This window comes from Centroberyx gerrardi, chromosome 4 (genome assembly GCF_048128805.1).
Source record: "Centroberyx gerrardi isolate f3 chromosome 4, fCenGer3.hap1.cur.20231027, whole genome shotgun sequence".
Taxonomy (NCBI): Eukaryota; Metazoa; Chordata; class Actinopteri; order Beryciformes; family Berycidae; genus Centroberyx; species Centroberyx gerrardi.
The window spans coordinates 13,832,371-13,843,362 of NC_136000.1; the positions used below are offsets into that span (position 1 = coordinate 13,832,371).

The 10,992-nt window shown below is 40.6% G+C and overlaps 1 protein-coding gene across 2 annotated transcripts; it reads right to left on the reverse strand.

Annotated features, from left to right (window-relative positions):
* Window positions 1–5,708: 5,708 nt before the first annotated feature.
* Window positions 5,709–10,992, reverse strand: morf4l1 (mortality factor 4 like 1). 2 transcript variants are annotated; one of them, XM_071896514.2, is made up of 12 exons: window positions 10,876–10,992; window positions 10,100–10,146; window positions 9,933–10,000; window positions 9,747–9,833; window positions 9,159–9,236; window positions 8,972–8,997; window positions 8,562–8,653; window positions 7,855–7,956; window positions 7,614–7,702; window positions 7,192–7,364; window positions 6,283–6,367; window positions 5,709–6,187 (listed from the first exon to the last, which is right to left on the reverse strand). In XM_071896514.2, the coding sequence occupies exons 1-12, from the start codon at window positions 10,913–10,915 to the stop codon at window positions 6,103–6,105; spliced, it is 972 nt and encodes a 323-aa protein (XP_071752615.1). In that variant the 5' UTR covers window positions 10,916–10,992; the 3' UTR covers window positions 5,709–6,102. The 2 variants fall into 2 exon arrangements, with proteins under 2 accessions (XP_071752615.1, XP_071752616.1); XM_071896515.2 differs by lacking the exon at window positions 10,100–10,146 and having other exon boundaries at window positions 10,876–10,984.

Below are 10,992 nucleotides of genomic sequence, written 5' to 3' on the forward strand. Positions count from 1 at the left end.
AGTGCGCTACAGGCCAAATACAGAAGGCACACTGTTGGAGAACAGCTACATGATGACAGACCCACCAAGAATGTTGCCCTTACCGCCATATGTAATACAGCACCAGAGTTCCCTTATTAAGGAGTGAAATAATTTCCACCAAAGTGGTTGGTGGTGCTGACAGCTCAGATTAATGCTCTCTGTAAAACAGCCAGAATAACAACTGCTCCTGCACGCATCGTGAAAACCAGTACGTTTGGCTGAGGGAAGCCTGCCAGCTCTACAAATTCATGCATATTTGGGTCTGTGAACATCTGCCAGCGCAAATAATTTATGCTGTTCTTTCAGCTAAGGGGCAATGAATCCCCTCTGAAAAGTTGCTCCAACTTCTACGGTAAGCCTATGTGTTCCCCCCCTCCCTGCCTCTCCCTGGTGTGAAGTGGTGCAGACACACGCTCCAACCACAAACCAGGCTGAATGAGGAGGATCCTAAGGCATGTGGGAAAGTCCCAGGCACCACTTCAGTCTACCAAGGGCCAACTGTTTCCTGTCCCCCTACAGGCCCCAGGGTTAGAGCAGGCTGTCAAGGCCATATCCATAATATCCTCCATACTGCGGCATGAATGGAGCCTGGCCTAGGGTGGGATCTCCACAGCAGCCCCAGACGCAGAGCAGATATCTGCACACTTCACTGCTGGGGCCCTGTAGACATTTTACCCCACTGGAGCGGTGAATATCTTATGAGCACCATGGAGGTGGATCAAAACATTTGAGCTCACTGACACTACGGCACTTCCTCAGGATAGTTCTGTTCCAACACAACAGTATCAGGTGATTAAACATCCTAGGGGAGCCGTATTGATATTCAAAACACCACCACCAACAGATGGCATATTAATCATTAATTGCTTCTCCACCATTTTTGTTTGATCTAGAGCACAAAATTCTGGGCTAATTTAGCTCCACAGTCCTGCTTGGTGTTGATAGCTACACTATGTATTAGCGTAGAGGGAACCTATCATTTACTTCCAAAATTACAGTAATACACCACTCTCTATTCCAACAAAACCTGTTGGACATGAAGCAAGCTGTACTCTATTATATCAGCTAGCTAATTTGAGCAACACATCATTATTTTAGAGCAAAGCGTTTTGAAGATCCCATGCTAATTAAATTACAACACTGGTTTTAATCAGCATCATGATGTTGTTGTCATTATACGCCTGATAACTAATTACAATGTACAAAAGTATCCGTAAATAAAATGAAAATACTAATTGAATAAAAGAACTCTGTGTGCCCTTTGACTCACACAGTGGAAATGTGCGGGAGAACAGCCTCAGATTACCTCTGCCAAATGAGTGTGCAAGCTGAGGCAAGAGCTGTCAAGAAACTCTTCTCCCCTCCCTAATTCTCTCCTCTCTTCTTCACCCCTCTCCTCCCAGTCCAAACCACTCTGCTCTCCTCCAGCGGACTGGCAGGAGGTCAGCATTAGGCCGATCCCCAGCAGCCCCAGCAGGGAGCTGCTGTCAACAAGCAACAAGGATAGCTTGAACATTGAGGGCAATACTGTGGCACGCCAAGGTCATGAGGAATCACTCAACCCAGAACTGACCAGCAGCATGGTCTGGAGGAGATGGAGCTGTCATGGTTCGGGCCTCCTAATGAGATACCACCACTACATTCGTATAAATGTGCACCATGCTGCTACTACCGGTCATGTAGAAAAGTAAAGTCTGTTTAGAAATGTCAGGTTAATCTAAAACCACTATTATACTTATATCTATATAGTATTTGGGATAGAAAGTAATAAAAATTGCATTTCCTCACTTGCATTGATACTTTTAATTATAATTTTTAATTCGAGTCCAGAGAGTAATGTATAGTAAATCATTTTACTCAAGTATTTTGTTTCCTTGTTGACCATGCAGAACACATCACAGTTCATCTCCTGCTCCATTCCTCTCTGCTCTCAGCTCAGTTTCTGTCGTTTAACTGCATTTCTCAGACAAGTCTGCCCTCTGCAGGTTAAAACAAAAATCATTTTTATTTTCTACGCACACTTGAGCAGCCCTGTGATTAAGCATGGTGCTGTCTGACATTTTTTCAGCCAAGAGGCAGCCTTCTGGGCAAAGTGTCCATCACTCTTGAGAGGTGTCAGAGGTTAAATGACATCTCTACTCTGCATTCATTTTGTTAAGGGGCCTCAGAAATGGCTCATCGGGAAATCTCAATTAACATAGAGACAAATCTACAGCACAAAGGTGCAATCATACCCAGACACTCAGGCGTGGATCAAGGCTGTGGAGAAACACAGGGGAATAGCAGATGAAAGAGGTACAGATTAAGCTGTTTACTAAGGTGACATGAAAAGGTGTTTTAGCTCTGTATTCAGCTTAATGAGGTAGAGAGACTGGAGGTTATCTTATTAGATATTCAGAGCTGCCAGTTCACAGCCTTTTACATCCTCTCCTCCACATCAAAAGAAAGAACTCACAATTTTCTGGCAAGGTGATGTCTATGTATAGTGTGGTCTCTGTAGATTAAATTAACATAACTGCTTCATTGACAGGCTCACTTGGGCACTAACTAGTTAAAGTGAGGTCTCAACACTATTGGTATGTATTGCAGCTCCATAAAATATGAATTAGAATCCCTGTGGCTTGGAACTGAACAAACTGTGGACTTCCCTACACTTAACAGTGCCAAATCATTTTCATCAATCAACTCTTTTGGTGCTAGGGGGGCTACTACCTCTCACAATAGACAATGTCTTGCTTTGCTAATTCATTGCTTGTCCACAGTATGTTATTGGATTATAAGACCAAATAAAACAAGCAATGATAATGCCTGAAAAAGTGTGGACTAATTGGACAGACGGGGAGAAGGGGTTGGAAGAGGAGGGGGGAGACAGAGGAGGCTGGATGGATGGAGCAGTGGTGCAGACAAGACCTCCTGCAGTTTAGGCCAGACTCTCCTCTCACATCAGAACAAAATGGGGGTTGGGAGGTTCCTGTTTCAGCTGAGAAAAAGGTTTGTCACACAGATGATAAACCCAATGTGTAAATTGAGTAAAGGCCTCAACACGCTCTGAAGCCTCCACAATTTTTCACTCTCCCACTGCGTAAGATCCTGTGCACAAAACCACTACTACACCGCATTGAAAACAGATGGATGAAACAGCCCTTTCCCTTTATTTGGACTGCTCTCTGTTATTGGAAAGAATTTCAGTAAGAATTACCAAATCTGGCTGCCTTTCAGGAAAACAAATGGACACAGATGTAGTTTTCCATTTTACAGGCTGTTTATGTCTTGCAAATTCCTCCTCCAGAAGAGCGGGGTATGTTCTTTCATGTTTTAATGGCTCCGAGTGACCGCAGCCCTTTGTGGCAAATGCATTTTCCAATACTAATGACATACAGTCACACACCGCTCTGGCAGCAGTGTGCTACTAAGGCTCTGTGCCCACTGTGTAATTAGTCTACCACTAACTCATAGTCTGGGGAAACATTCACAACCACATTAAACACTGACGGTTTTTCACCTCAGAGAGCCCAAAGCAGATGGATACGCTCTGGAGGAATCATATAGAGAGTACAAATGGCTTTTATCAGTCAGTTAAACTGATAACATTTGCTGTCTAATAGGACGGGGTTCTCACTGGTCCCTGCAGGAGTTTGTCTTGAGTTTATGGTCAATCTAGACTGAAAGAACCTGGAAGCCCAACAAGGATGGATGACAATCTGTTTTATTGGCATTACATGTCCACAGTAACTTAATCCCTCCCTGGAGTGATTGTCTGTAATCCGCAGCTGTGAAAAAAAAATGAACTCTGAAAAGTCATAGGAGCCTGTAGTGTCAGTGGCAATCCTGAAAAATCAGTCATCCACAGTACCTCAAAGAAACACCATTGTACACTGCAAACCACAGTATTGAATTTTTTTGTAGTGATGCAAGACTATGTTGGTCTATGGTTGATATGTGCAATGCTGCCATCTGGTGGCTATCACACCACACTGCATCAAATCAAACATTACATATTAGCTTATTTACTGTTATACATAAAATAGAAATTCCTTGCCACAGTCTCTTGGGTCACTTGGGAAAGAGAAGCATGCATTTATCTGAACGCATAGAGATGCTAGAGAACATTGCCTGAATATTCTGTTAAAGTCTGGCAGTGATTATCCCCAAATAACAATGAACTCAGGACAGTGAGGGCATTTCTGATCCCTTTTCCAACCGGCTACTCCAGATCTGTCTCAAGTGTGTCTTTAGATTCCCAGATCAGAACAGAGAGGGGAGAAAACCTGCTGAAGCAATCACTCCGACCTGAACCACCCTCATTATCCATGGTTGTGTCATGCATATGTGTCTCTCAGCAATAGCCTAACGACAGCACTAAGGCTCTGTGTCACCAAGGTCACATGAAAGCCTTCCCACTGGAAAACAGACCAGAGGAAGCCCTCTCGGTGACCCAGCCACTTATGCTGTGTGTAAAGTGTTAATCACAGCAGTGAATGGGGCCAAGAAAGACACAGGCACTGAGGTATCTCCCTGAACGAATCTCCAGAGAAGACTTATGGCTGTTGCGTGTCAATCTTTCTGGTGGGCTGTTAAATGCCATCACAGTGCTGTGATCTTAAAACACACTCGCAGTAATCTGAGGCAAGCCAGTGAACAGGCATATGGTCTTGGTTACGGCTAGGGAAATGGGATTAAAGGAAATTCTTCTTGAAACACACTGAATTGTACTTGCCATAACTACTGAGAACAGTTGACACTGATGAAACCACAAATCACTGAGTCTGAAAGTAATATTTAGCCTCTCCTTTTCATGTCAAGAAAGTCACAATAATGGAAAAGAAGAAAGGCTGGGAGTATTCGACTGAACAAATTTAAGTGCAGAGAGGTGAGAGGAGGAAGGGGTTTTGGCCAAGTTTCAATAGCATATTAAGTTTCTTTCCTCTACAAAATACCCTCGGTGCACCACATGATTTCCATCACTGCGATGTGACATTCCACCATTAGTGCCAGGAGACTTTACTTTGGTGAATCTATCCCGCTCAAACCGAGAGAGGAGGAAAACAGAGAAACTCGTCCCAGCCAATAGAAGTCTAAGAGGAAAAAGCTCACAGGTGTCAATGTTATCCCAGAGCTTGGCCACATCCACCACTTTGCTTTAAAATATAATTTTTACTAGCTGCATTAATAAAGGCTTTGAGGTAGAACTACTGCACAAAGCCCACATTCCTTTTAAAAGTGTTTAAATTAAGACCACATGTCCACATGTGTAAGCAATAGCTCAAGAGTTGTGTTTGAATAACAGAAGTGCAACTGTATAAACCACCTACTCTTAATAAACTTTATAGTTTCTCAAAATACTAACCAAACATGGCTCCTCTCTGAAATGTCTGGCTTTTCAGACAAAATGTAAAGCTCAACAAGCTTTCAGTGTTCATACCCGTACCATCATTCATTACTACCTAGTGCCTGTAGCTAGGATTTAAGCTAACCAGCATGTCTTTCAATGTTGTTGAGAACCAGCTTCCCAACTCATGCATAAATCCACTCAAAGCGCATTTTCCATGAGTATTAAACCAAGGGGAACTCCAATATACTTAAGTTAGAACAGCCTCATGTCATTTGAGCAATATATCTAGTCTGTCAGTAACAAAATGAGTTGAATCAGCTTCAAAACAGAGATGGACTGACAAATAGAGAATGAAAAACTTTTATTAGAAAATGACAACAGCCAACAAGACAAATTTAGCCAGCATTTGAACCAAAAAGGAAAAAAAAAAAACATGATGAAATTCCTTTTCAAAAGATCTTGGTAAACACCAGACAAAACAAGTATCATAGAAACTAAAAAGTGGTACTCAAGAACATACCAATACAGGAACAGCGTTCTCAGCAGCTTTCCACATGAAAGTAAATGATTTTGTCCAGGGATTAGTGTGACATCTTGGACTGATTCTTATAAACGCTCCTCAGTAATCGTCAGAGACCTCCCACAATCTGTTCTCCAAAGGCTTTTTGTGAAATCACATCCTTTCAATGGGTAAGAACATCATCTCCAAACTTCAACGGACAATGCCTCAATTCCTAATAAAATAAACCTTAAACTGCCTTGCGGTGGTACTCTGGAGGGGCGACTTCGTAGTCACTTGCATTGAAAAGTGATGCAGAGTTCTTTACAAGGTACCTGGAACGGAGCAAAAATAATGAATTTCACACTGTTGAAATTATGAATCAAGAGCAGCCTTATTGACACAGCTTTGTGAAGCCTCGAGTACTCACTTGAGGAAGTCTTGTAGATAGCTGAGCAGCAGTGCAAGGCTCTTCTCATCCAGGGGAGTGTAAGCCAGCATGGCTCCAATTCTCACTGGCAAAACCAAAGATAAGGGGAATATAAAAACATTACATTACCTCTTACCAAAGATCAACCGCAGATTAGACTAGCACCGCACTCTTTAAATATGTTCCCTGGATTGACTTCTAATGTCTGTGTGCAGTTCTAGTTGCCATGGCTTAAACTGACTTCATCCATAACTCTGGGAACAAAGCGTAAATGTGGATATATCTGTTATTTCTGAATAGGTAACATTCTTATCTTTCATTTCCACCAATTCATGCAGGTACAAGACAACCATAGGGGGTTAGGAAAGTGTTATGAGCGCTTCAATTCTAAAAAGATGAGTTCATCAATTTTCAGTTTTACATTTTTAAAACATTGTAACTGTCAAATTTTACTCATTGAAGCCAGAATGAATTTCAAAATATTATCCAAGAATTTTGAGGGTTTTTCGTCTGGGCAATCAAAACATGAGTTTAGAAACATATTGCCTGTCGAAAAAGGCAATTATTTGCAAATGCAATGCTTTACACTGCCAGTCTAAAATGTGGCAGTTTCTGTGAAAAGTTTCCAAAAAGCTTGGGCACAAATATCCTGATTTTCTTTTCCCTAAGATAAAGACGATTACATATGGGGTGCATGTCTTCTTCTAAAACCTATGTGCTGCAATGTGTGATAGGGACACTATCAAAAAAGATGCCAAGATATGAAACCAGAATCTTTTTACACTGAATTTCTGCACATGGTTTCATTTATAGATACCTCATTTTGCTAATTATATCATAGAGAATATACTTCACATGGGTCTCAGACAAAAATATGAACACTTTTTTTTATTGTGTAGGTGTTTGTACCGAAGAGTCTGAGTAGGTGAGGAGCCCCATAGATCTGAGACATAGACGTATCTGGGTGGTTGGCCAGGATATCTGCATACTGCGGCCTCTCAAATTTGTAGAGAAGTTGTGTCCCCAGCATGACATTGAAATATTCCCGGATGCCAGCAACCACCTCATTCACAGCAAATTCCCTGGAGAGGAGACAAACAATGAAGTCTCCATGACAGACAGTGCTAGATCACGGATGAAACAGACCTCATTTACAGGACGCATGACAGCAAATAGACAGAGGATATTGCAAAATAGTGTTAATGTGTGGCCTGTATGATCTACAACAGGCTAGTAAGTATGGAAAAACATATCTAGGGGAGAATGACAAGTAACTCTTACAAGGGGAGAATTTGTTCTTTTACAACAAAATGTATTCATGTGTATTTTACTTGCTGTCAGAGTTTCCTCTTGATTTTTTGTAGCTTGCATAATCTTCAAGGACTGCATCAACGTTCTTTTTGGCAGGCAGGTGGAAAAGCTGAAGATTCAAATATATAAATAAAATAACAAGCAAACAGAAAAAAACATTAGAAACTTCATAGTGTAAAAGCATGTAACGGTATTACTGATATTATACAGCAAAAAAACACAATGCTGTGAAATGACTATACAAACTCTCTGGTCACTAACCTGCTTTTGCCGTGTAATTAGGTCCCAGTCATCCACAAGCCATGGTTTCAACTCTTCTGGGATTTTTACTTTAACCTCCACTCGGTTTATGAAGGTCTCCTCCTGAACACACAGGAATAAACGATGAGAGGCCGTCCTTTACAGTAACGTTTGAACAGTAAGAGTTATTGTAAGAACGACTGAAGCAATGGTAAGACACAAGCAAATGTTTAAAAAAACAAATGTAAAAAAATCCTTTATTTTTGAATGTGTTATTCTTCCACCATGAACTATAGCCCTTGAACGGTAGCTCGAGAAAGTGGTTGCTTAGCAACAGGTAATTACTGCAACTCTACAATCTAACGATCAATAACAATCAGGCCTACATTTCATTCCAATACTTAGAAATCGTCCATTTTATGTGCCGATATGAATGCTGAATCTAAAATAAGTTATGTGGTCACAGGTGCGTGTTTATTAATTTTACAACGGCTTCGAGTGGGACTCATCCAATCAAAACTGAAGGCCAGTTCCACCCAGTTCATGACAGTTTTTTCAATCTAGAACCAACATTAACCTCAACCCAACCTATAACTACACAGTATTGAGCTGCTTACTCAATTACTTCCAGTGCGGCTCAATATTATTTGACCTTAACTGGCAAATCAAAGAACCACATACCAAAAAAAATCATGTGTAAAAATACTGAAGTGGATTTAGAAACTTACGCTTTCAACAGTTGGGTCGACACGCGCCCTCTTCTTGCGTGGAGGGTGGGCTGGGTCTCCCCCTGAACTAGTCCCCTCTCCCGCTCCTGGAGCTGGACGGACAGAGAGGAACAAAAGACATCAAGATTACTGTGGCAGAACTCGTCACGACTGTGGCTTTGTTACTTTTGATGATTCCTGATTATAATGAATTGCAGTTCCTAATAATAATTGGATTGCACTTGTGCACAAACCTGCTGAATGTGCGAGGAACTTTGAATTACAGAAGTGCAGAAAAAGTTTTCCAACATGCATTTAACATTTAGAGTATCAAGGTTTTGTGTTGACAGATTACACTGACATAGTAGAACCTATAACTTCATGCAAACAGTGTCAAATATGCAAATACACAGCATTCAAATCATACTTACTTTTCTGTTTGTTCTTTTTGGTTTTCCTAGAAGACAAAAAAATAATTTGGAGTCATTTAAATTGCAGAAAACAAAAGCAAAGATATTAGGGATGTAAAGAAATTTGGCATAAGACATCACAGATAATGACAGGTATACCACAAAGGTCTTGGAAAAGGGAATGTACAGGAAAACAACTTGCACTCACACATCATTTTTCTGCGATGCAGCAGGTATCTTCTTATTTGGTGCAACACCCCTCATCCTTCCTTCTACATAATGGTCTCTGAACAAAAGTCGGCAGAAGAAAATACGTTTAATAACTTGGGTAATAATTTAAGAATGCATTCATTATTCATATAAAATACAGTCTGTTTTCAGGGATTTCCTGGCTTTTAGAGGCTTGAGGGCTAAAGTTGACAATGTTTCCTGCAGTATGTGATGTCAGGTCAATGCTAGTTAATAAGTGACTGAAAGTTCACCCATCAGAATCCATACATAAAATAGTATTGGCCAAGCTCATGGGTGTATCTTTTTATTTCCAATATCAAGAATCTGTTATTAAGATTGACTTATGTATACTGTGTAATGAAGACTGTTTTTACATAGTTATACATTCTCACATTAAACCACATTTGCAAGTCATGAAAAACATTCATATTTAGAAAGATTTTAATTTCTAGGTGTGTGACTGTGCTGTGACTGTTGGACAAGCATGTACTTGTGCTTTTTCATGTCTGGTTTCTTTACCTTCAAAGCAAAAACCTAACGTCAACGAAAGAGAGAAGTGACTCACTGATTAGCCCTCTGAAGCTCTTTCTGTTTCTGCAGATTACTGTCCACATACTTAAGCACTCGGCTTTCAGGAACCCATTCGTCCCAACTGGAAAATATAAAACATCAAGACATGAGTCAAGCACTTGTGTAATCTTTACTGCACAAATCTAAGACATATGATATATTTTTGTAACCAAAAACTTACTTCTTATTCCACCCACTATAATGAATGAAGTATTTGATTTGCTTGTCCTTGATGTTTATTTTAACACACTGAAAAAGAGAGATATGATCAATTGTTAAAACACATTTATAGATGAGGACCACATGATCAGGAGAGACAGACACTAACTAGACAGCCTAGTGGCCTACCTTAGCTTCGTAGAGTAATGGCCCATGAAAACACAGCACTCTTTCACCTGAACAGAGTGTCAGTCAATTAAAAGGTCAGCATGAGAGCAGTCTACTTGCACATAGATAAGATGAAAGCTCTCGCCTAGGTTTCCCAATACATAAATTGAATAAGCCATAAAAACAATTTACACTTATATAACACCTTTTATTAAATTCACGAATATAGCGTATATTAGAAACGATCATTAATCTCTCTCGGACGTTCAAGTACAGCAATTAAACTCAGATTTATGAATGGCTTGGCAAAGGAAGCTCGCTTAAACACACAGGCCACTGCCCACTACTTGCAAAACATAAGAAACAAACCTGATATAACAACATTAGGCAAAGATCTGGCCACACAGCAGGCTGGCTGGGACCCTGAGATCATAAGCTAACTATAAACTAGCACAGATAGGTGATCAGTAAGGAGCTAACGTTGTGTGAATGAATTAACTTCAGCACAAGCTAGCTAACGTTTTCAGTTGCTGCAACAACAGTAATCAAATTCAAAGCATTTACTTTGTGGGTATGGCACTGTTACACTGTGTTAATGATAGAATCAAACTGAAAATGAAACGAATGAAATTACACCTGTTTTTATTCAGAGCAACTACGCTGAAAGCTAACGTTAGCTATTGAACGGCGGGAGGGTGTTTGCATTGATTCAGCTAGCTAACCTGAATGACTTGCCAATGGTTCTTGCGTTGGCCTTCGCCAGAGATATATCAGAAGTTAAATAGACAGTTCGTTACCTTCTTGAAATTTAGGTTTAGGGTCCTGTTTCGGCGCCATTCACAGATTAAACGAGCAAAATATCTGAAAAATCAAATGCAGGCATCGCCAGCTCCCATTCCAGTCAGAAACGGCGC